Genomic DNA, 26583 nt, shown 5'->3' on the forward strand with positions numbered 1-26583 from the left:
TTTTTTAGTGCATCGAATACTAAGCTATTAAAATAATAATTGTCAGCATGATTTTATAAATAATCTTTTTAAAGTTAAACATACATGTGGCACAGTGAATCCTTAGGATATACTGTATCTGTGGATCTTAGTGACTACCTTACCCATAGGCCAGTAAGTCTATCATCAATGGGGACCCCCCCCAAATAATGTATTTAAATATTGTCTACGGTCTGTATAAAACCTGTGTAGAGAATGTATGTGTGTATGTATATATATATATATATATATATATATATATATATATATATATATATATATATATATATATATATATAATATATATATATATATATATATATATATATGCGATGTCTGTGTATACATATATATATATATATATATATATATATATATATATATATATATATATATATATATATATATATATGCGATGTCTGTGTATACATGAAGTACAAAATTTACACTGCTAACCAACTAAACAAAGGCATAGTAGACCTGTAAAAATTACTTATTTATTTACTTATTTTATTTTTGTATCTATTTTTTATTTTTTTTATTTACTTTTATTTTTTTTCTGCTCTCTTGTTTTTCTATGTTTATGGTAAGAAGAAAAATGTGAAAATAAACAATTAAAAAAAAAAAATCAATGGGGATTTATATTTGCTAATAATGTGTTGGATTCGTGTTAAGAAATTTTAATTTTTGAAAAAGCTTTCAAATATTAACAATAATTCAACCCCTGTTGGAGATCTCTGGACTAGAGACAAGAAATCAATGTCGTCCACATAACTTGAAATCACTGATACTACTAACCTCATAACCTTCCATTTTTAAAGTTGAGAATAAATTGGTTGTAATTGCTTTAATCTTTGCAATGAAGTGAAATATGGCAGAAGAAGTGATTTCAAAGATTACGTGTCTCAAAGTCCCTTGTTATTCCTCACCCACGCTGCACTTTTGTGTGATCATGCTTATGCTTCCAGGAGAGCTTAGTGACGGAACTGCTTCAACCACTGTGATCTGTGTAAGACATAACACTCCATTGTTTAAAATGCTGTTGTGCAACTCCTTGCAGGACTTGTGTCAGCTTGTGAACGCTGATGCCCCCTACTGGCTGGTGGGGATGACCGAGATGACCCGGACATTTGGCCTGGAGCTGCTGGAGTCTGTTCTTAATGATTTTCCCGGGGTATTCCTACAGGTACGTGCAATTTACAGATGGCACAGATGTAATTTAAGAATAATGACCATAACTAGTCTTCCTCTTAATTCTCTGTGTGAGTTTTCTCAGCGATTTCTGTTATTTTGTCCACCTCCTGTATTCTATTACATTAACATCAGAGATTATGCTACTCACTGCAGTGAAACACATGCTTTTTACCCGTAGTGGGTCTTGGTGCTACTACATTTGATGATGATCTGATCCCAACGTCCCTCTCTCTCTCTCTCTCTCTCTCTCGGTTTCCTACCCAGCACCAAGAGTTCAGCTTCTTGCTGAAGGAACGGGTGTGTCCCCTCGTCATCAAGCTCTTTTCCCCCAACATTAAGTTCCGGCAGGGCAGCAGCAGCGCGGCCTCGCCAGCACCTGTGGAGAAACCTTACTTCCCCATCTGCATGAGGCTGCTGCGCGTGGTCTCAGTCCTCATCAAGCACTTCTACAGCTTACTGGTAAGGGAGCGGTCTGCAGTGATGGTCGACTGACCAGAGCCGTTGCCTGATGGCCGCTTCACGAGTGAAGGATTTTCTTGAGCACTAAGCTGATACGCTTAATTGATCTGGTCTGATTAGCATTGGATTAGCGTAGTAGTAGTTTTGTCTTAGTTCTGCTCCTGGCGATTTAATGAGCTTAGCTGCATCTAAGTAATTAAGCCAGCTGTTTTTATTTAGTGATATTCGATCAATCCTTGAAATGGAAATGTATCTTTTGCCCGTCTGTCAAGGAGCGCGGTAAGCCACAGAATGGCTTAATCAAAGCCCAAAAGGATTCAGGGATTTTGCATTCAGGGAGACCAGCTTCCAGTTACAGGACAAAGTTGGCCAAAACGTCTGTCCCAATCACATTGGTGTGCGTTTCTTTTACAGGTGACTGAGTGTGAGATCTTCTTGTCACTGCTGGTGAAGTTTCTGGATGGGGAGAAGCCACAGTGGCTGAGAGCGGTGGCTGTGGAGTCAGTCCATAGGCTATGTGTGCAGCCACATTTATTACGGTAAGCAATATTAAGGTCTACAAAACCAACCTGCTTTTTTTTTTAAATGTTAACTCAATCCAAAGCTGCATTGTGTGAAAAAAGACTGGAGTTGTTTTGGGCCTCACACTGCTTGAGTAGACACCCATGACTCTTCAGTTAGCAGCCAAACAGTGGGATGCATCTGTTAATGATAGCTCAATGTTTCTATAATTTATTTACCTCTTGACACAACAACAGAGCCTGAGCTAAGCAGGAAAAGAAACCTACAAAAAATACCACTGTAGTACACACTCTTCACTACCATACAAATAACATAAGAGCTGTTAGCCATCTCGGCTTTTAACACTTCTACTGTCCATGCTGTCAACAGGATACTAAATAGTTTAAGTTGTCTAAATGATTTTTAACCATGCCGTCAGCATGATTCTAGGAATAGCAATGTTGGTCAGTCACTCGATAAGTTCATGTCGTAAGCGATAAGTTCTTGTAGCGGGACTGAAGTCCCGCTACAAGAAATCATTCATACCACAGGCAATTAAAAACTTTTTAGCACTTCATCACTGAATGTTAGATAATATTCATATACATCACAATACTGCACTATAGTGCAACTTGCACAAACATAGGTTTTACTTACATATTTATAAATACTATTTAAGTAGGTTGTACATATTTATTCGCCACTTCCTTTTTTGTATTTTTAAAATTTTTATTTTTGAATAGTTGTTCTTGTATTCTATCCTATTTATTATTTCTTGTATATTCTGTATGTGTGCTGTGTGTCTTATATTTTGCTGCTGTAGCACTGACCTTTCCCACTTTGGGATCAATAAAGTCTATCTAATCTAATTTGTATGTTGGCATGCTAACAGCGACTATGTAGTTGATCGGTGTTTTAAGCCCCCCAACGTCTCCTTCCAGGATTAGGCAATGGTTAGGTTTAGGGCTAGGTGCCTTGAAGTCAATGGTCGCAGCGCTGCCTGGAAGGAGACGTTGGGGGCTTAAAACACCATCGAGTGACTATGTACAGCTGAGGCTGACGATGCACAGCTGGACCTGATGGATGTTGGGCTAAACATGACAGCAAACTTATTCCGATGACAGTCTGACAGCGTTGAGCTGAGTCTGTGATGTCCTAAAGTTGTTTTTCACAACATAGTTCTGCACCATTTCAGCACTCAAATGGCCAGTTTCTTGCTGTTTTCTTTCTCGCTGACCTCTCATCACAACATTCTGTGTTCTTTTCCTTTTTCAGTTCATTCTGCCAGTCATACGACATGAAGCAGCACTCCACTAAGGTATTCAGAGACATCGTCAACGCCCTAGGCTCCTTCATCCAATCCCTCTTCATTGTCCCCAATGCGGGCAACCCTGCTGTTGTTGGTGCACCGGCTGGTCAGTTCAAAGATTTTTATTAGTAACCAAATTGTCATTTTGAGCTCTATAAGACGGTGGTACAGTAATCAGTGTATTACTAATACTTTTTATTCAACCATTACTATTCCTGGAGCCATGGGAAAGTCGATGAATTTTCAATTTCATGTGTTCACAAAGTTCTGTAGATGTCAAGGAATTTGTTCAAATGCACCTGAAAGGTATTTATTGAGATGCATTTAAAACATAAAATCTTAAACAAATATCCTGATTTCAAAAGGAAAAGTCATTCAGTTAAATCAACACACTTGATGAACACAATGATGACACAAGTTGTCACAATGATGGATATATGGTAGCAAAAAAGTATCTTATATTTAACTTTTTATCTTGTGCTTTATTTATCTTACTTGTTTTATCCACTCCCCACTCCCCCCTCCCTCCCTCAACACTCTGACACTCTTTCTGTCCAGGTGGCTCAGGTTCAGGGGCTCAGGGCGCAGCACAGGGCGGCCCAGGGACAGGAGGGGTCAGCGGCATCCTGATCTCGCAGGCTGCGTTTGAATACCGTGGTACCTGGATCCCCCTTATGACTGTTAGTGTCCAGGGCAGCGCCAAGGCCACCTAGTAAGAACTGTTACTACACACACTTACTCTAAATGGTTCTCCTTTCTGAATACCTTTTTATCCATTTTCTTTTATGCCTACTCAAATTTGATTTTACACACACACACACACACACACACACACACACACACACACACACACACACACACACACACACACACACACAAACAAGTGAACACTTGTAGTGATTACAATCTCTTTGCTGCCATGTGGCATAAATATAAGCTTGTAGCATCACTAGAAAGTTAGCTGGGTGCAAGCAGTGATAAACGATTTGGCATTAGACCACAGTGGATCATGATAGGACAGAGATCAAAGGCTTAACCCCTGCTTGAGGAGGGAAAATGCTGTTGTCATTCTTCTGTTGGTGTCATTTGGTGTTTCACAGGAAAGTGAGGTTTGAAATACAGAGAACATTAGATTAGCCAGAGGCCTTCCTTCCTTCACAAAGAGAGGTTTTGTCTAAACTGCCCTATCCTTAGTATGAAGAGAGAGTTAGGCACACACCTTTTTTTTGATGCTTTTAGTGTCTTAAACCCAGAGTGCTCATTAATAAGAAGGGAGTCTGGATACTTGGGACAACCGATGATGATGGCACTCCCAAAAGAACTGATGATGTATACATACACATCCCATGAACACACAAACATTGAAATGGATGGATGGGCTTTTATTTATTTAGGGACACAATTTAGTTCATGCCGGAACATCCGTACACACGCTTTAATCTCAATCTCATGTTCTCCGTTTTATTTATTTTTTCATCCTCTAGTCTAGAGATGCTGGACAAGGTGGAGCCCCCGTCCATCCCAGAGGGCTATGCCATGTCTGTGGCCTTCAGTGCCCTACTGGACCTGGTGCGGGGCATCACCTCCATGATCGAAAGAGAATTGGCCGTGGAGGAGGAAGCAGCTGCTGAGTTCAGGGAGACTCATCCTGATCAGGGGTGGCAGCCACAACCTGGTGAGAATGGACGAGGAGGACGTATTGAGTGCATTGAGGATGACAAGCATGTTCTGATGTTGCAGATAAATATATTCGATATAAAACAATCAAATAAAGAAGAAATACATTCACAGCTTGAAGAGGTGCAACAAACAAAAAGCAACATCTTAAGGGGGAAATGCCAGTTTACCATCTTCTCAACTTATGTTTTACTGCATCATTGCCAAACCCATGAGGATTCTGGGTGATGGCACTTCTATGGCCCCTGGCGGCCAGTGTTGTGCCTGGATGTCTTCAATACAAATAAGATAATAAAAAAAAGGAGGAATGTTTTTGTTTCTTTTCCCAAGTGATATTGACTAAACTAAAGTGAAATAATTTCTGAATTAACTCTGATGCTTTGTGGTTTTGTCTCAGGAGCCCATCTGGTGTGGGAGGAGATGGTCAGTGCCTGCTGGTGTGGTCTACTGGCTGCTCTGTCTCTGCTGCTAGACGCCAGGTAAATGGACTCTCAACCTTTTTGACAAACTGCTCCTTTTGCAGTCAGCAGTCATATCGGATGTCCACATTTGGGAATCAAGCAGGAGAAAATGAATTGCCCTAAATTATACTGTATACTGATCTATTAATTTGTGTGCACAGTTGAAAACAAACCGTTTTAATGTGATCAAATGTATTTCCTGTTGCAGTTCTCGAAATTGTCAATAGCCGACAGGAGGTAAACTTGGACCTGGACGGATTTCTAGCAATGCAGTTTAGTCATTTGTCACAGACTACACTCTTCACTTTTTATTCCCTCTTGTCCTGTCACTTCAGCACTGATGAGACAGCCACAGAGAACATCCTGAAGGCAGAGCTGACCATGGCCTCGCTGTGTGGTCGTCTGGGCCTGGTGACGCCCCGTGACGCCTTCATCACAGCCATCTGCAAGGCCTCTCTACCGCCGCACTATGCCCTGACTGTTCTGAGCAGCAATGCTGCCAACCTCTCCGGCAAAGGTACTGCTTCTCACGTGTCAGAATGCCACTTAAAACTACATAGACAACACAGTATAAGCAGTACCTGAGGTGACCGGTTACCTATTTTTATTTGTACAAGATGTTGCACACACACACACACACACACGAATAGCAAGCAAACTATTGGGGCTTGAGTTTGGTATGTTGGTTTGTTTTCCTGCTTTAATGTTTGCATCACAAAATCCAATACGTAACACACACAGCTAAGTCCCTCTTTCCTACCCTGAGGATGGCCTCTGGTCATGTGTGTTTATGTTAAACTAATGAGCACTTCTCATCTCCCGTATGGTTAGATGTGCATGTTGCTAAACAGAGCTTAACCTGTAAGATGTTGGCACTCTGCCTGTCCCTATTGCCCTACTCTTATTGCATTAATCCATGACTTTTCACTGTGGCTTCTAATTAGGAGCACAGAGAAGAATGTGTCTGGGGAATGTAGTCGTACACACACACAGCTGCTCTCAAACCAACCACTCAGACATTCGTTATTTGCATATTAGCTCGTGGAGATAAAGCCGGCAAATTGGCTCTCAACCCGCGATGGATGTTTGCCTTGGAGTTAATTAAGAAAGCTTTTCTTGCATGTCGTAAGCTTGTTACAAAATCTGTTTGTGTGTATTACTGACTCTCAGACCTGATTTGTGTCCGTGTGTGTGTGTGTGTGTGTCCGTGTGTGTGTGTGTGTGTGTCCGTGTGTGTCCGTCCACAGCCTACTCGATCCAGGGCCATAGTGTGCAGATTATCAGCCCCTCCAGTGAATCTCATCAGCAGGTGGTGGCTGTGGGGCAGCCCCTCACCTCCCAGCCCCAGGGCACCGTGGTGGTAAGGACACACAATTATGAAGAGGCTATGGTTACACTTGACATTTTAATAATTTAATTCATGTAGCCGTTTTCCAATAACTAAGCATGCAGACATTTTATAATCAGGACAAATTATTATTTTTATTCATTTTCAGAAACGATTTAACAGCTGCATAAAGAAAGCACAACTGTTGTTGTTGTTGTTGTTGTTGTTTGGGAGGATAAATACCCTGAATACTCTGAAATAGAGCTGTAGGCCTGTTCACCAAAGTCCAAAGCAAGACTTAGCACAGTTTAGTGCAACCACAGTCCAAAAAATGGGTCAAGACAAAAAACACATTTCCACTCAGATAAAGATAAAAATGCCTGGCAAAGCAATTTGTCTACCAGATGGTATTAAAATACATTCTTTGCACAACGCCGAATTTATAACACATCCCCCGTTAAAAAAAAAAAAAAAAAAAAAGGCACCATTCAGGTAAGGGACAACTGTTATGAACATAGACAGGTCAGGTGAGCCTGTGCATCTAAATTTCCCTTTAGAGCACTAACACTTCAAAATACCTGGGCAGCAATCTTGACCCTAACCTGGAATCATTATTCTGTAATTAGGCATCTCCCCATAGTAATAATAATCTTTTTTTCTGGTCTTAGCTCTTACTGTGTGTTACTGTGTTACCAACTACTAATATCTTATAATTTTAGTTAGACATCAAATTTGAGCTTTTCGTAGTACTTCACTCATTATGACTTTGCTCCTGAGAAGTGGATTGTATATGTGTTGTGTATGTGTAGTGTATTAGCCAAATGCCTGGTGATGTGTGTTATAATGTACTATAATAGAACTGTCTGTCCCTGTGTCAGCTAACTGCCAAGAACATCCAGTGCATGCGAACCCTGTTGAACCTGGCCCACTGCCACGGGGCCGTGCTGGGCACCTCCTGGCAGCTGGTACTGGCTACACTGCAGGTACTACTACCACCTGGTACCACACATTTACATGTTACCACTCACACACACACACACACACACACACACACACGTATGCACACACTCTTCTAATTAGACAAGTCATAATAGGCAGTCCACATTTTCTCTGATCTCTCACTCACTCACTCTCTCACACACACACACACACACACACACACACACACACACACACACACACACACACACACACACACACACACACACATTCATGTACACTTCCTTATAATTTTTAATGAGGCAAAATTACATGTATACTTGCATACATGTATGCTTGCATTGCTTGTTAGAAAATAAATTATTTGTAGAACTTACATAAACGACAAAAGCTGATTTAGAATTTAAATTTAATCATTCTTAAATCATTTACATTTCTTCTTATTTCGGGGGAAACATTTGCACAATCTACGAGTACGTCAGTGTACATTTCATGGCCTTGTCAGTTGATGTAGAAGTAGTTGCTCCTCTTTTCAACTGTCCTTTAGCTTTTTGCTTTTCTCCCCCAGCACTTAGTGTGGATCCTGGGGCTGAAGCCGGGGGTGGGCGGTGCCCTGAAGCCTGGCCGAGCTGTAGAGGGACCCAGTACAGTGAGTTTTTTTTTTTTTTTTTAGGAACTAAAGCATGGAACTGAGCATGCATTGTGCTGCATATTTTTCCATCTCATCGTTGAAGGCGATGAGCTAACTGGCTGTGGTTGTGTCCTTAACCTAAACAGGTGCTGACCACAGCGGTGATGACAGACCTTCCCATCATCGCTAACATCCTGTCCAGACTATTTGAGAGCTCCCAGTAAGGCCCAGTCCTTTGTCTGTGAAAATGAACACCCATTATAGAAACTCCAATTATTTATCCCTATGTTCTTAAATAGTCCAGTAGATGTTTTTTTCAGAAATATACTCACTGGTAAAAGTCAATGGGGCTACATGTTGTGCTCATAACTAATGATAAACATAAATATTTTTTTTTTGTCTGCAAATTCAGTAAACCTTTGTTGTTTGCGGAGGAGTTTTAGACACAATGATGATTAAAATCTCAAGCTTGAATCTCTCTACTCTAATAAATACCAAATATTTGTTCATCTTCAAAAATAATTATTGGATTGACCTGAAAAATAACATATATGCTCTCTATATACAGTATATGCACATATATATGTATGCATATATGTGTATGTATATATGTGTGTGTTCCTGTTATAAAAATCTTAATTCCTAACATTTGAAACTATTCATGCTATGCTAATGTAATGATAATATGCACATATAATATGCAATATGTATTTTTTTTTATGTGATCTAGGTACCTGGATGATGTGTCCCTGCATCACCTAATCAACGCTCTCTGTTCCCTCTCCCTGGAAGCCATGGAAATGGCTTATGGAAACAACAAGGTAAAGACTTTCTGTATTTTAGTATTTGGAAACTTGGTTCACTGATGTTTTAGATATGCCATTATTTGGCTTTGGTTAAAATGTCAAATTATAGGCTAAGAGTAACACAATTTGATCAGCAAGGTCAGGGTCCAAGGTGTCCAGTATTTATGTATAAATATTATAAATTATGTTTCTATTTTCTTGTCTTGGTTTCAGGAGCCATCTTTGTTTGCTGTGGCCAAGCTATTGGAGACTGGCCTTGTCAACATGGATCGTATAGAGATCCTGTGGAGACCCCTAACCGGACACTTATTGGAGGTATACCTATTTACAGATACATCCCACAAGATGCAGTGTCACTGTCGCCACATTTCATTTAAATTCTGTGAAAGATGAAAGATACAGTTTTATAAATGGGGTATCATTTTGTTAACCAAGGTCACCCAGTAATATCCCTGCAACCGCTTAAGAAGTGTAATTTATTTTACTGGTTACACTTTGATCAGACTTTATTTCACCTGGTACAATAAGCGTACAAGGAATTTGACCCGTTAAGCTTTTCTCTCTAGCTCCAGTTTGTCTAAATTTGGTAACAGTAACTGTCACTTTTTCCAATGCTGATGATGCCATTGAAGATTGGAACTAAACTCTATAATAATAATGAAAGCTAGAACCTAAAAGAATGTCAAAATTGCCCCTTCAACCCTTTTGGTTACCCAGTACCAAGGCTCTAATAATGACATTTTTTCCATGGAGTCTGGACCACACGTGTGCTGTGGTTTAGTCATGAAGGAGAAAAATTGTTGAATGAGCTAAAGAAGGTTTTAAAGTTCACAATTAGTAATCAGTTACAGTTTTTGATAAAAGCAGAGTAATGTCCAATAGGTTGTAGTGTATGCAATATTCTCATTTTGCCTCTTCGTCATTACATATTGGTTAAACTTTCAAAGCTGTAGTATGTTCAGCTGATTTTATTAACATACATTTCAACATTTTATTTTTTTTATTTAGTTTGTTGTTATAGCACTATTATTAGCAGAATTCCCCCCACATTTAAGCATACCTTATATGGGACCTGACTACAGTTTTTGTTTATAGCTCAGAAATTCAAAAAAATAAAGTTTGCTTTCCCTGATGATACAAAATGAACAGAAATACATGAAAATTGCCTTGCATATGCTGCTTTTTTAATTGAAAGACGACAGTGCGTACACACATGCAGTAGAGCCCTGGCACATATAGAAGTTGCTAACCCAGGGTTTCCGCGGGGTCTTAAAAAGTCTAACATTTCTTACTTAAATAATTTCAAACAGGTCTTAATTATTCTACATTCATGCACGCTACTTCTAATGCTCTTTTTTTTTTATTCTGTGATAGTTTTTTCTTTCGCTAGTCTAAATATAATTTTGCTGTATTACGGTTACAAATGAGACCAACATGCTACTTATATTGCAGCCAACCAGCTTACGTGTTATTGGCGCGAGTCACATTCGGATTGTACCACAGACATAAAACAGATTTTATTCTTCAGCTATGGGGAAGTGCACATTTAGCGATACCTGGCTTGAAAACTGAATTTAGGGCTTAGTTGATGTTGTGATAAAGGTCTTAAATTTCATTCATAATGGTCTTGAAAAGGTCTTAAAAAGTCTTAAATTTGAAGTGGTGAAACTCTGTAACAGATATGGGTTTACAGCACAGGATCAACTACATTGTGTATAAAGTAGGTTTGGTTGAATTTACTTGAGTTTAGTTTGTACTATACTCTCTGTAGTTATTGGTACCCATCTCGTCATATCTGTAAGAGGATTCTCCTTTTTATATGTATATAAAGATGTGTGTTTAGAGGTTTTCGTCACAATTTCTTTGTCTATCTCCCCCTCTCTTTTTGCACTCCTGTCTGTTTTGCAGAAGGTAAGCTCAGATTCCCTCCTCTATAATCATTGGCTTTTCGAATTTCCTTTTCTTTTTTCCGATCTGTTCTCCCTCCCTCTCAGTCTGGCACCAACATGTTGGAGTTGAGAGGTCGTGTCAAAATGTGTCCACACGGTGCATTTGCTCCACTACCAGTGTTTGACCTTCCATTCTTGTGCGCAGTTTGCAATGTGAAGCTCTTTGTCACAGAAGCAGAATCTATAGCTGCACCTGCAAAGAATCCTTCATGCTTAGATAAAATGCTGCTTATCTTTCTTTGCAGACTTGTTCAAATTGAGTGCTTTTATATTTTAAAGAAAATGTGACAATGGCATCACTGTCTTTATTTACAGATGTACATTATGATAAAATTGTGATGCATTCATGATCATACAGGGCTTTGGAAGCCAAGTTGTTAAATAGATACACATGGACCATCTGAGTTCTGAAGGGGTACAACTAATAGTATCTACTCAGCAGTCTGTCTTTATGCCTCTGAGCAAAACAAAGTTTTCTTCTCTTTAGAATTCTTAAGTCTCACGGCATAAAAGTAAACAATTGTTTGACAAACCTCCCTGTAGACCAAAGATGATTAATTTGGAGCACACTAGTGTACTTTTCACTGCTGAACCTGGCCTTTTCATGTGTATCTATTCTAGCTTTCGTGATTACACTGTCTGTCACAGCATTTCCTGTGATCACAGGGGATTCCAGTCTTTATCACACAGACTGTGGTTAATTTCACTCACACTTGTTTCCCACCCATCCACTGTGAACACTGCTGGGAAACACTGTTCTGAACAGCCTCCGCGTCAGGTCTGTCGTCGTGCACATGTTTCTGCATTTGTGTGTCTATGTGATTTGTCCTGCAGGTCTGCCAACACCCAAACTCCAGGATGAGAGAGTGGGGGGCTGAGGCGTTGACGGCGCTTATCAAGGCTGGCCTGGCCTACAAACACGACCCTCCACTCGCCCAAAATCAGGTAGATAACTCCACTCCAAAACAATGTAGAGAAACTAACACAAACATTTTCTCTGTCACCTCTTTGCTCTTCTCTATCATATGAACATTGTTAGGGAGTATTTTATTGGATGTATGTATTGTTTGTCTTCTCTGCGTTTCACCCCTAATATTGTTTGTTTGTAATGCTGGCATTTGAGAACTCTTCTCCACTGTTGCATGTCGTGATAGATAAGAGTGTGTGCCAAATGGCTAAAATGTGGAAAACAGAAATGTCAGTCACTTTCTCTTGTCACTCACAAACACCGAGTCTGTGACCTTCACCTTAGTGACAGATAAAAGAAATGGCACGTAGCGTATCTGAAAGAGGGCAGGAGAACTGCATGGAGGTCAATAGAAACAGCACTGAGCCATACAAATGACGGCTGTCTTATAGAAATGCGAAATACAGTCACTTCTCCAAGGCCTTTCTTGCAGTGTGGGCAAGCTTTTACAATTGCATGTTGTGTTAAAATAATGTATTCATCCAGCCATCTTATAAAATATAAAAAAGGAAAAATGAGAAACATTTGAGTTGGACTCACTGCCTAAAACACACTGGAAGAGTTCTACAGTAGCAGTGGAAATAAAAATCGGTAGTTAAACTAGCCATTTACAAATTGAATGTAATGCCAATCCTCTACCATGCACCCAAATGGATTTAGCAAACATGTAAAGCCATTTTCTGAGTTTCCAAACTGCTTCCCTCGGATATGTTAATTCATGCATAGTCTTTTTCTTCAGAAAAAAGACCAAAATGTCCCTAATGGCTACTATATATTAAAAGACATTAAGTCTGCTACACTTTTACATTTTAACCATAACAGCATCTGCATTCATTACGTTTTCCCACTCATTTATTCAAGCTTTTCCTTTTACTTTGTACTTCTCTATATGTAATCCATGCTACTCAAGAGAATTGGGGTTATGCAAGTAAGCCATTGTGTTAGAACAAATAAAGAAAATGAGCCACATTTAACAACTTCAGAAGCACAAAACTATCTGCCCTGACTTGGAAATTGGCAAACTCTAAAATTGCTTAAGGTATTGTTCAGTGTAATGTTGAGTGTCAATTTCAAGGGGCAAAAAAGGTAATCTGTACTTCCAACACGTATTACATAACCCTAACCCTTTACGGTCAAATGTCTTAAGCGGTCTTTCATTAAACTGCCAATATATTGCTCCCCTGAACTGGATGTAATAAATTTGTTTAATAAAGATGACCTTTAGATGTGTGCACCACATTCGCAACAACAACTGTTCTAAATGTTGAATGCATTGCATGCAATTGTATATATGTACTATGTAGAGATGCACCGATTACAACTTTCTAGGCCGATTTCTAGGCCAGCCGATACTGATTTTAGCCGATTCAGATTACATTTTTTCTAACCACTTTACTAATATTTACTTTCTATCTTTTCTTTAATAGAAAATTTTGCACAGAACATAGAACATGTTTTGAACAGATAATGGATCACTATAAAATAGAACTATATAAATTACTCCTGGTGTTGGAAATTCACACACATCTAAAGTGCAATGTTGGAACCATTTCCTTCTTTTCACATCCAATATCAAAAAAAAAATGTGTTTTTGGTGTCATCCCTCCACGCCCTACTTTTTCCTTGCAGGTGTTGTATATTGCAAACTCGTTATCTTCTGCACACACGCTGAAGAATTCCCAAACAGCTGACATGTTGCAGGTTAATTCACGAGGTTCCCTACATGTGCGAGAATAGCGCGGACACGCGCTTCACACCGCGAGCGGGTACGCGCGACACACGGCGGAAAAGTTGAGAGAAAGGAAAAAGAGACCGTGCTGTCGCGTCCGTGTGTGATGTGCGTCCTTGAGAACTGTAACTCGTATAATTTATGTTGTCAGTTAATTGTAGCGTTGACCGGCATGAAATCGGCATATGTCAGACTGACCTGCCGGTCACCGATCATGGGCGAGCACGCGCGAAAACCGGCCAATTCCGGTCACCGGCCGGTCTATCGGTGCATCTCTAGTACTATGCAGTATTGTAGTAGCAGCATTTACAAGATACAAATTTAATCTTTGCAGATAATTGTCTATCAGACACTTAACAAATCAGTTACTATCTCCCTCTTTTTTTTTTTTTTTTATCCCCAAGCGACTGCAGCTGCTGTTGCTCAACCCCTTGAAGGAGTTGTCCAATGTGCTGCATGCAGACATCCGGCAGAAACAGCTGGAGAGTGTCCTGCAGATCCTACAGAGCCAGGGAGACAGCCTGGGGCCCGGCTGGCCCCTCGTCTTGGGTGTTATAGGAGCCATCCGCAATGATCAAGGGTAAGAGCGCAAGGGAGGAGAGAAGATGGACAAAGCAGACAGGGCTTTAACTATGCTGAAATAGTTGTTTTATGCTCAATGCAAATATTTTATTTGTGAGAGTCATCCTAAATGTCTGTTCCTGAGATTATACTGCCAGTAATTCAAGAAACTGAACTCTAAAGCGTGCCCGCCACATGTCTTGTTTCCCTTCAGCGAGTCATTGATCCGAACAGCCTTCCAGTGCCTGCAGTTGGTGGTGACAGACTTCCTGCCCACAATGCCTTGCACGTGCCTCCAGATCGTAGTGGATGTAGCCGGCAGCTTCGGCCTGCAGAACCAGGAGCTCAACATCAGCCTCACCTCCATTGGCCTACTGGTGAGATAACTCCTTGTGCTCATTATTTGTAAGCGTTATGCTCGACACACATTCCTGCAAGTGGTTCGTTCTCTACCTTCGTGCTATGTACTGCAAAGTTGCGCCGAAAAACATTTGATCTACTGGGCTTTGAGAGGCCACCGGTCACTTCCCAGGTGTGAATGTGTGAATCTATGATGTTGAAGCAGGGCTACGCTAACATAGAATATGGTTATATAAATGGAAAGGAAACAGGCAATGGCTGCCTTAATTATTATTACTTTGTATTATTGAAATATGAGTAACAGGTTGGACATGTTTCTTTTCCAATAGTTTTAAAGCTAAAGCATAGTATGTGTAATATGATTCGACATTACAATATCACATCATTCCTTGTTTTGCATTATTTAATCAAATTTACCATCACTTAAGCGCTCCTCTGACCTTTCACAGATACTTTGTACGGTGTTCAGGACATGCAAAACCCGATATTGATCTGTGGTTTGCAGGGTTATTTTTCTTGGATTGTGGCAGGTCCTGCGAGGTTACTTTATGGTAATAGGATAGCTAAACTGCCAGAAGCATTTTACCAACCTTCCTACCCCCACTTCCCCATTTTACCCACAGTGGAACATTTCAGACTACTTCTTCCAAAGGGGCGAAGCCATCACACAGGAGTTGGAGAGGGAGGAGGAAGCTCTGCAGAAGCAGGCCCAGGAGAAAGGAGAGACCCTGAACAGGCCATTCCACCCCGCCCCTCCCTTTGATTGCCTGTGGCTGTGCCTGTATGCCAAGCTGGGCGAGCTGTGTGTCGACCCACGGCCCGCTGTGCGTAAAAGCGCCGGGCAAACGTTGTTCTCCACCATCGCTGCCCACGGGACCCTGCTGCAGCAGCCAACATGGCATGTTGTGGTCTGGAAGGTAACATGCAAGAATTTGTAATTGTCATTGGATTTAGTCACACTGGAGAAGCTGTCCTCCATGTTGTTTGTACAGAATACTGTTACAAAAAAGGGGTTGAAATTAACTTCCCTTAGATTTATACTCTGCATTCGTTTAGAGCTGCAACGATTAATCGATTAGTTGTCAACTCTTAAATTCATCGCAAACTATTTTGATAATCTATTAGTCGGTTTGAGTAATTTTTAAAGACCAAAGTAAAAATTCTCTGATCCCAGCCTCTTAAATGTGAATATTTTCTAGTTTCTTCTCTCCTCTGTGACAGTAAACTGAATATCTTTGAGTTGTGGACAAAACAAGACATTTGAGGACTTCATCTTGGACTTTTGGGAAACACTGATCCACAGTTTTCACCACTTTATAGACCAAACAACTAATTGAATAATCGAGAAAATAATCGACCATGAAAATAATCATTAGTTGCAACTAGGGCTGGACAATTTTGGCTAAAATCATAATCACGATTAATCGAAGAAGTTACCTTGATTACGATTATTGAACGATTATTAAAAAAACAAACAATCTTTTCTTATAGGCTACTGTAAATATGTTCACGGTTATTTTTTCTAATGAAAGAGTGCATAATCCTATCTTTGTGATTCTATAATAAGTAAACAACACAGAGATAGCAATTAATGCTTATTTATTAAATATTTCAAACAACTGAACTTAAATCTACAACTGTAGATTTTACAATGAAATAAAAATAAGTTTTAATGTAAACGGGCGGAGTCACGTGACTACACACGCGGCAGCCGTAATATGTTTTAAGGGGAAAGTACATTAACACACAGTGGGCGGCACGGAAATATGAATAGGATTTAAAGACCAAAATAATCGACTTGGTAAAATTACGTCTTTTATAGGCTCTGAATTTCGGTTTCGATTATTTTTCGATTAATCATCCAGCCCTAGTTGCAACCCTACATTCGTTATCTTATTTTAATTAATTATAGACTCTTAATATGCTGTCTTTGGAGCTGTCTTTCTGCTATTTGAACTATCGTGGTGTCACCACTAGGTACTGTTCCACCTGCTAGACTGTGTGAGGACGTCATCCACCACAGCAGACAAGGAGAAGATTGAGTCTGGCGGCGGGAACATTCTTATCCACCACTCGCGCGACACCGCTGAAAAACAATGGGCGGAGACGTGGGTGCTGACCCTTGCCGGGGTGGCACGCATATTCAACACGAGGCGGTATCTCCTCCAGCAGTTAGGTGAGCCAGCCAAAAATCTACTCGGATATGTATGATGTATCTGATGCTGTTATACACAAGGCAGACTAGGACACACGGCTTGCCACAGCCGCCAAAGAATTGTAAACAGTGACCATTACATTGAAATGTATTCATAAGTCTATGCCAAGTGTAGCACAGAAAAGTTCAGAAAAGGCACGGCAGCTTTTACTGCTATATTACCACACATTAAGTCATGTCACGCCCTATGGGGACAGGATTAACATTCCAGGGAGATATGAATAATAAAACATGAGCTCCTCATTAACTGAACTCATCCCTCTGAACATTTAAGCCATTGCCAAATTACAAGAGGTGACTCACAATATAGAACACATTCCCAGCCTACCACACGTTAAATAAATTAGAGAAAGGTTGCTCTTCTACAGCCTAGATAAAAATGAATGGCTATATAATATCACAGTACGGGCCTCCTATGGTAAATGTGTTTAATTGAAAATAGGCTCATATTGATGTTGACAAAATGTATTAACAGGTAACTGTTTGCGACTGATACACCTGTGGTTCTGGCCATAGTTGTCGGTATGTGGCCTCCTTTTGAACTTCTGTTAGTTGGCTCGTGTTGGTTTGAAACCTCACATATGAAAGTGCTAATGGTCACACTTTATTTACAGCTTACACATCCCGCCAATTGGCGGTCTCTCACTCTCCCATCATTGTGCTCTGTGTCTGCAGGGGATTTCTTCGAGGCCTGGGAGGTGCTGCTGAACCACATTCAGTCAGCTGCTCTCAGCAAAAACAACGAGGTCTCCCTGGCTGCCCTCAAGAGCTTTCAGGAGATCCTACAGATTGGTACACCTGTTAAAGACTCCGACAAAGCAGGCGATGCATTTGCGGTTATGGGCGTCCCCCCAGTGCTCATTGACCCCCTCTCAGCGTCTGGTCCTGGCAGACCCCTGGTGCGCTCAGATTCACTAGTTGAACGGCTGACGCGATACAACGGCGCTGAGCTGCAGGCCCCTCCCCCGGGGGAGGAGTCAGCCCTAGAAGACTGTGCGCTATGGTGGTCAGCGTGGAACACGTGGTATCGAACAGGAACGGACAGCACGAGACCACCTAGTGGCCCGGCAGAGAAGTTCTCCTTCATCCCCAGCCAGCCCTTCCTCACAGCACTGATCCAGATTTTCCCAGCACTCTATCAGCACATAAAAGCCAACTTCAGCATGGAGGATCTGAAGAAGCTGGGGGTCATCCTCCATGGGGCCGTGTCCGTGCCTATCAGCAGCGATGCCTCACCCTTCATCCTCCCCTCTTTTACTGAGGCGGTGCTCACCAGCCTGCAGGAAGCTGTGCTCACCTCTCTGGATGTTTTGCAGAAGGTGGGCAAAGCAAAATGTATTTTTTTAAATATTGGCACCAAAGAGGCTTGTGTTATACATTATGTACCATAGAAAATAGCATCAAGATAAGAGCCACGTAGGGTGTCCTGTTGACCTACGGGTCTAAGATGATAATGTCCCCAGTTTGAATCCAGTAGGGGACCTTTACTGCATGGCATCCTCTCTCTCCTGTCCACCTCTTGACTTTACACCCAGAAATAAAAATAGATGCCAAAAAATAATCTTAAAAGAAGAGAGCCAAGAAGATAAAGGGAAGGAAGAAAACATGGTTATCCCCTAGAAATTGCACTGTTTTGTGGGAGCAGCCCTAATGCTTTAATCCAGTGTTTATCCTATATATCATAATACTACAAATGATTTTAAGGGCTGCAGGTAATCTTCATCATTAATTTTTCTGATGTTGAGTCTTTAAAATGTCAGACAATGGTAAGTAATGCCCATCACATGTCTCTGAGCCCAATGTGATGTCTTCTAACTGCTTGTTTTGTTTAACCAAACGTCCAACGTTGTTTTTCCAAAAAAACAAGAAAAGCAGCAAATTCTCCAATTTGAAAAGGTGGAACCAGCAAATGAGGCTCGAGTCAGTCATTTAAACAATGCAATGATTTCATTGGACTGTTATCCTTTACCTTTTTAATTGACACCTTTACTTGATAGCAACCCCAGCCCTCTCTGCTATGAATACCATGTCTTTGAGAAAAGCAGGCCCTTTACTCTCCCTTTCAGCCAAAAGTATTTCTTCCCATTTTGTGTCAACTCAGTCCAGGAAACAATGTGTCAGTCTGCTAAATTATGTAATGTGCAGTCCTGTGGTGGATGTCAGCAGTGTTTGTTCCTCCCTTCCCTCCCTGCTGCAGGCCATCTGTGTGGGCCCGGAGAACCTGCAGGTCATGTACCCAGCCATCTTTGAACAGCTGCTACTCTTCGTGGAGTTCTCCTGCAAGCCTCCTCAATACGGCAGGATGGAAACCAAACACGTGGCCAATGCCAAATACAACCAGGTAGGGGGAAATGGAACTGGCTGTTTTTAACTGCTTGGTTTTTTTATTTGCAATGTATGTCTTCTAACAGTTTGTTTCATTAAAATGTTGGATGGTGTACCCTCACTCTCTCATTCAGTCTAGTCCTTATGAAGCCCCTATCATGGCCCTTCTTGAGATTGACATGTTCTTCTGGACCCCCATTAGTAGCCCCAAGCCATTTCTTTCTCATATTCCCTCCCTCATGCTTCATCCTGCTGGCAGCCTGCCAGAGAAATGTTTCACTACTTTTCAGTTCAAAACACGGTTCAAATGCATTTCACTTCAGTTATTAAACCACAAACAATTCTCATTTATCCTCAAGAACAGAAGAGTCTTTTCACAACATTGTTCTAAATGTCCGTGTCTTTCTTGCGAAAACCAAAATCCAGCAGGTGCTGTGTCTTCAGGGGAATGCTGCGAGTTGTCTCGATCTAACACTGGCGGGGCTGGTACAGTGCTAAGAAATGTTAACGCTACACATTTCATGTATCAAATCCTGGCTGCCAGTCTGTTAGTCCTGCATGTGGGGTCCAGCCCTATGAGAATCTAAATCTGTTCAGTTGTGTTAAGTGAGAGGGTAAAACAAAATTCCCACCCAGCCAAACAGATGTTACGGCAGGTCTTTATTGCCTTGTTGACTTTTATCCGGTGTTGTCAGATTGCCTCCAATATCTTTGGTGCTAGGAGTGAGTGTTTTTCCCCTTAATCGGTCCTGGTTATTGAATCTCATTTAGCCAACTATCCACTGCAAATTCGATACAACTTAAAACACCAGTTTAATTGCGACCTTTTCTCATTCTGTTTCTTGGGACTACTCACCGGATAATCATTTTAGATCCAGCTCTTTGCACCGGTGAGTTCCGTCATCTCCTTGAGCCCCCTCTATAGTTTTACTAAGCTGTGCTGAATGGTGATGACCTACCCTCTGCGGCAAATATCACACCGCATGGTAGGCTCTCATGTCTCATCTGCGCCTCCTCACTCCATGCTCCCCCTCTCTGCCTGCCACTAACTGGTGGTTATGCCTGTGTGCACAGTCCCTGTGCAGTTCCATTTTCAGTTGATTTTGTGTTGTATGGTAATGTTCATATGCACCTGTGTGGTTCTGTTTATATTTCTTAAAGACACACTTTGTAGCATCAAGTCATTTGTTTGGCTATGACATTTCAGCTGTGGTACTCATAATCGCCTAACAAAACCTAAAGCAGACTAATAGCCACTGCAACTTTAAAATACATTTCTGTGTTACTTGTATACTTTTACAAAGTGTGCCTTTTTAAAAATTGCTTTCAATGTGTATAAGTACAGATAATGGGTTTTTAGATATGTTTGACTAATATCCACTACTGTGTTTTTTTTTTTTCTCTTGTTCAATCTTCTTGCCCCTGCAAAATGAATGGAGGTTTGCCTTAAACTATGTGCCCTTTTCTCAGCTCTTGTGGTTAATTTTGTTGTTAAAAGTTTTTACATAAAACAGCGTACACACAAAGCTATGTCAAAGCTGTCATCAATGAGAAAGTTCTGCAGAACATCATCAAGGTATTTCCACCAGGATGGGATATTCATAGTCAAAAAACTCATAGTAAAGGCTTTGGAACTGATACAAAGTTTGTTTTCCAACAGTATTATTGTGAGCAAATATAATATTTGAATACAATTATCAATATGTATTACCAAAGCACCTCTAAAGTTGGTCTGCATGTGCATTCTCTCTAGTGGGCAGTAATGTGTGTTAGGCTAGAGGCATCATTGAGGCTTACTGTGTTTTCTTTTTTTTTTTTTGTATTTTCCACTAGCCCAATAAGCACAGTAATATTCTCAGCACTTTTTACTGGCTGCCCATTGAGCGCCAGTTATTGTTGGACATAAAACGTGGTGTGATGTCATGAAGAAGGTTTTTTAATTTTAAGAGTATGTTAACACAGAATCACATAGGGCAGAAAATTGCTGCTGCACTGCTATCTGTGGGATCAAACCTTGAGGCAAGTTAAACTTCTGGCATACCATATCAATGATCTCACCACAGGTGTTATCCATCCGCTCACCATGGAAAAGCACCAACTTTGGCAAGACAGTGTTGATTTTCTCTTAAAGCTGCTGTAAATATAAATATTTTTATATTAACAATGGATCAAATGACTGCGTGTAAAAGGTGTTCTTTGCAAATATTGTGGGTTCTAACAAACAGACACGCAACAGACTAGCTGTATCTAGTTCAGCAGAATTGTAGAAATGAAGTAAGTGAATGATCCTTATCAGTGTTTTGTCTGTAATCATGCCATGTGTTCTAGCAGCAGAGAGGCTAGCCATGAATGGCTGAAGAATCCACTGAGTATTGTGAATAAATGATGAGATGCTTTGGAAGTGGTATATTTTTAAATCCCTAGTTAATTCGGTTTGCTGTCTGAGGAGTCTGCCAGTATCAACCAGCCTCGGGGCAACTTACACTTGTCTTTTGATAGTATTCATCTCAAGGCTGACTCTATCTTACGTGGAGCAGATGTGAAGTGCATTTGGTGCCCAATGTCAGCAGCATTTTCTGAATGCAGTCAAAAAGCAAAAGATTTTGTTAGTGCAAGTCATGGAAAGCCTTAACTTCTCATCCATGATCTGACACCTGCGTTTAACTGCTCTTTTCCCATAGTCTGTTCATATGAAACCTCAAACTGAAGAGAGTTAATTTGCCAAGGAACTATTATGAAGGTTCCCTATGGACAAATCCAAATCTGGCCACCACCCTTTTTCTCCAAAACAAGAAGGCGATACTTGTAAAATTTCAACCTTGGGGAACCCAGCTGTTCTCTGAAAAGAGGACCATGTCAATAAGATGGTCTCTCACTTTTCCTGGTTTTGTAGGATGAATCGGGCCTCTGCGTTGACGTACTGCTTTAATGTTAACTCTATGCATTAAAGTCTCTCCACATTTCGGCATAAAAGAGAAGGTGAAAGGTTTTCAGGGAACTGCAGTTAGTTTTATAGATTTTACCTTCAAGTCTTTCTCTGTAGCCCGGTTGACACCAGACCCTTCTCAGTTGTAACTGAGAGTTGGTCTGGGCAAGCTTCATTCACAGCCAATTTCCAAAGGGGCGTCACCAAAGGACGCCGCTCAAATGCCTCTGGGCGCAATTGGATAGTCCTTCAACCAATCAGACCAACGATCCGGGTGACGTAGCAGCGACAGCGGCGTCAACGGGTTGCTGCGCTTCGGTGGCTGTCATGTTGAAATAGCTGCGCTATCGTCATCGTGTAAAGCCCACCTCAACGGTTGTAATTGGTGCCTCGATTTGGAAAAATTGGGAATGGGCTCTTGGCCAGACTGACTTGCAGAGCAAATCTCAAATTTGCCAGAAGTTCGTCAGGGTTTTCCCAGGCTACTTTCTCTGTGTTTCAGTCTAATGATGTATTGTTACTACTGTCTCCTCCTTTGTTTTTCCTTTTCCTTAAGACTTTAAGAATGCCCTTGGGTTTGAAGTATGCCTGTCCATCAGAGAGCACCTGGAAGCTCGCTGTTTCCTCTCTGCTCAAGGTGCTGTCTATTGGATTGCCTGTGGCCCGCCAGCATGCCTCATCTGGAAAGTTTGACACCATGTGGCCAGAGCTAGCCAATGCCTTTGAAGACTTTCTTTTCACCAAAAGGTACAGATTTAAGACAATCGTAAAGTTGAGTTTGAACGATTTGGTAGTACCAAGTTAATTGTTTCGGGGTTTTTTTTTTTTTCATAGCACACCTCCAGATAACCTGTCCATCCAGGAATTCCAGAAGAACGAAGCCGTTGACGTAGAGGTAAATATTTGTTCCTATCATCCAGTTTGTCAACATAATATCGTGTGGTAGCCCACATCAGCATTATGTCCTCTTCATTTCAGGTGGTCCAACTGATCAGCACAGAGATTTTACCGTTTGCCAATTTCATCCCTAAAGACTTTGTTGGCCAGATCATGACAATGCTCAATAGAGGTTCCATTCACTCACAGTCTCCCTCATTCACAGGTAAGATGCAACTTGGGCAGCTGAAATAGCTTGACTTCAGCTGTACTGTTTACTCGTATTTCTGATGGCACAGCAGGGTGGCTGGAAGTTGTGGAATCCTACTGTAACCATTAAGTCCTTGATTCGTTGCAAAAGCCCTCCCTGTGGCTCATCACTAACGACTGCTTCTGTCAACGTCTTTGTGTGTTGAGCAAGACAGTAAAGCCCTGTCCGCCCACTCATTGTAAATCCCTCTGGGCATCACCACCATGTCTAATACGTAAAGGGTTTTCTCTTGACAGAGGCGGAGATCGATGTGCGGATGAGGGAGGAGTTTTCTAAGGTGTGTTTTGAGACGCTGCTGCAGTTTTCCTTCAGCAACAAGGTGTCCACCCCGCAGGAGGGCTACATCTCCCGTATGGCGCTCTCTGTGCTCCTCAAGAGATCCCAGGATGTTCTTCGGCGCTACGTAGAGGACGAGCGGCTGAGTGGACACTGCCCCCTGCCCAGGTACACCCCACAATACACCTCTAAATAAAATATATTGCTTTGTCAAAAAACACCTGTTTTTTTATGTTTTTGGACGGATGTTCTACACACTGCCACACACTGCCACCACATTTGTGTTGTGTGTAATGTTGTTATTTTTTTATTTTTTTCTAAGAAACGATGGAAGTTAAATGATGCCCGTGGCGAAATTGCACCATTAGGGCAGAAAATGGCAAAGGGATGATGGGGGGAGTTCAGTAACTATTAAATACAATGATATGAATGTAAAAAAAATTTGAAAATCATGGATTGCATTATTAGAGCATTTCAAATAACAGCAGAACTTATAAAAATACAACAAATAAATGGTTTTACAGTCAAATTGGTAACCTTACAAATCTGTGGGTTTGGGAATACTACTGCATGCATAAAAAAAAAAAAAAAAAAATAGTTGAGTAAAGTCTTTTGTAGCTCCAGAGGGAGCTGCATGAAATGGGATGACACACCCTAATGTCTAACCAACCTGTTAATGATCATGTTGGATTGTGGGTAATGTGCCAAAAGGTGCCCCTTTTTGGCAAGAAATGAAGATTGTGTGGAATTAAGAAGACAGTATCTCTGATTTAAACATTTTGAATCCAACAATGTTAATAAAGTATATTGTATACTATGTCTTATTTTAGTGATATGATCTGTGATTGGGGAAAAAAAAAAACTTCTGAAATAACAACTACACATTGTATCGACAACTTTTATTATGTATAATTAACAATCAGGACAAAATGGTCTTTGTGTTACCGCCTTTGACTTTTAGCTAATTTCCAGCTACGTGATTGCTGGATTTACCAAACAAAATTTTCTTCACTTTCCTGAAACACAAGCAGATAGCTGAAAGGAACATCGCGACTGTTATAATTCACCACCTCTAACCAGAGGCAGAACAGAACAGAACGTAATCTCAGAGATTATTCCTTCACAGCGCTGTGCAATGCGAGAAAATCTCAGAGCTGAACCGGGCAGACACAGCACTTTTCATCAGACTCACCCTGGGTCGGGTTAATTAAGTCTACGGCTATCTTAATAACACTAATAACATTACCGTCGCCAAAATACCCCCGCGAATCAAATCCCCTACTTCACCGTTAATCGTCCAGCCACTAAACCGGTTAACGGTCATACAACACGAGACAACACCGTCTCTCTGAATCTGCAACGTTCTCTGTCCGGTAAAGCAGTAAGTCCGAAGTAGGCTATACAGTGGAGTTGCATATGAAGTGATTTTGGGGTCCTTCTGTAAGTAATTTTGGAAGAATTCTACAAACGGCAATACCACAGGCCAAGCAATCAGCCTGTTCCAAACAGGCACATTTTCAACAGGCACTGTACTAGTTATAAGAACTGGCTTCCTGTCTCCTGTATAGTGGAGAGAAAATGAATCTTGGTTGCTACATGGTCATGTGAAGTAAACCTCTGCAAAACCTTCAGTCACCTTTTTTCCACAAACTTTATTGTTTCTGTCCGTGTTGGCTTATTTCTTGTTTTAATTGTCACTTACTCAACAAACAACTTTGCATCCAACAGCTCTCATCAGAAAAAGCTCTAAATTAGACTCTCTCCTTGTTTTTTCACCCATCCGCGAAATGGAACATCTACAGGTTTTATGTACTGCATGTCTTTTGTAGCTAATGAAGGTCTTTTTCATTTCAGGCAACAAGTGACCGAGATTATCTTTGTCTTGAAAGCTATCAGCACTTTGATGGATTCGCTTAAAAAGACACAGCCAGAAAACGGTGAGTATCAAACTGTGTCAAGGAATAAATAGATCTTGGAAAGAGGTGGCACTATGAAAACACTATGAAAAATACAATAATGCCACCATATCTATCATCTATTAATTTCAAATAAATGTGTCAGAATACATTTGGGACCATTTTCCAAATGAGTTTTTTTTTTTTTTTTTTTCTTCTTCTTCTCCAATCTGGGTAGAACTGTTTACGTTTTTCCAGAAAGGTCAATTACAAGGAATTATTATTTTTTCAATAGATAGAAGCGAGACATTCTAAAATTACGTTTTTGAAGTGCCCTTCGAGATGTTTGCGTTAGATCGTCCTTCATTCAGAGCAAAACTAATTTCCATACTCCTGTGGGAATTTTAGGAAGGAAATGATTTCTCTGATTGCCTTTTATCACAATTCATATTCTCTTCCTCTCCTTCCCATCCCCACTCCTTTTTTTCCTCTTGTTCTGCAATTATTTTGTTTACTGTCTGCAGTGGATGGCAACACATGGGCTCAAGTGATTGCCCTGTACCCCACACTGGTAGAGTGCATCACATGCTCCTCGTCTGAGGTGAGCTCAGCCTTGAAGGAGGCCCTGGGGCCCTTTAAAGACTTTATGCAGCCACCCCTCTCCAGAGTCCAGAACGGAGAGTCCTGACCAGGCTCACTTAAATTGGGTTTTTGTAATGAAGAAATCTTGAATGTGTCTTCTCGACCGACGTGCTTCACAAGTGCACAGACATAAACTCTACGAGAGCCCCATCTACGGTGACGCGAAGCGGCGAACGGAGATTCGAGGCCTGCTCGGACCACATCGATGACCCTGACCTTCATACGCATCATCGTATGCTTCTCATGTGAGCTGATTACACCTCTCCCCC

At 41.0% G+C, this 26583-nt stretch overlaps 1 protein-coding gene across 3 annotated transcripts in view; it reads left to right on the top strand.

The window, feature by feature from the left end:
* The window catches only part of mon2 (MON2 homolog, regulator of endosome-to-Golgi trafficking), a 45807-nt gene extending 19224 nt beyond the window's left edge, over window positions 1-26583 (top strand). Inside the window, exons 7-35 of one of the 3 annotated variants that reach the window (XM_039807764.1) lie at window positions 1079-1204; window positions 1477-1671; window positions 2086-2210; window positions 3448-3587; window positions 4040-4193; window positions 4966-5156; window positions 5556-5637; window positions 5955-6136; window positions 6867-6979; window positions 7825-7929; window positions 8454-8534; window positions 8663-8736; window positions 9247-9337; window positions 9536-9637; window positions 12106-12216; window positions 14372-14547; window positions 14743-14905; window positions 15512-15805; window positions 16866-17064; window positions 17779-18422; window positions 19301-19446; window positions 20859-20918; window positions 20956-21004; window positions 22911-23101; window positions 23189-23249; window positions 23333-23456; window positions 23738-23945; window positions 25632-25714; window positions 26197-26583. In XM_039807764.1, coding sequence (XP_039663698.1) covers window positions 1079-1204; window positions 1477-1671; window positions 2086-2210; window positions 3448-3587; window positions 4040-4193; window positions 4966-5156; window positions 5556-5637; window positions 5955-6136; window positions 6867-6979; window positions 7825-7929; window positions 8454-8534; window positions 8663-8736; window positions 9247-9337; window positions 9536-9637; window positions 12106-12216; window positions 14372-14547; window positions 14743-14905; window positions 15512-15805; window positions 16866-17064; window positions 17779-18422; window positions 19301-19446; window positions 20859-20918; window positions 20956-21004; window positions 22911-23101; window positions 23189-23249; window positions 23333-23456; window positions 23738-23945; window positions 25632-25714; window positions 26197-26360 — 4434 coding nt within the window. In that variant the 3' untranslated portion in view covers window positions 26361-26583. Of the gene's footprint in view, window positions 1-1078; window positions 1205-1476; window positions 1672-2085; window positions 2211-3447; window positions 3588-4039; window positions 4194-4965; window positions 5157-5555; window positions 5638-5954; window positions 6137-6866; window positions 6980-7824; window positions 7930-8453; window positions 8535-8662; window positions 8737-9246; window positions 9338-9535; window positions 9638-10137; window positions 10141-12105; window positions 12217-14371; window positions 14548-14742; window positions 14906-15511; window positions 15806-16865; window positions 17065-17778; window positions 18423-19300; window positions 19447-20300; window positions 20388-20858; window positions 20919-20955; window positions 21005-22910; window positions 23102-23188; window positions 23250-23332; window positions 23457-23737; window positions 23946-25631; window positions 25715-26196 lie in introns of those variants that run through there. The other 2 variants (XM_039807762.1, XM_039807763.1) reach the window with 2 other exon arrangements.

The sequence above is a fragment of the Perca fluviatilis genome, chromosome 8 (genome assembly GCF_010015445.1).
Source record: "Perca fluviatilis chromosome 8, GENO_Pfluv_1.0, whole genome shotgun sequence".
NCBI lineage: Eukaryota > Metazoa > Chordata > Actinopteri > Perciformes > Percidae > Perca > Perca fluviatilis.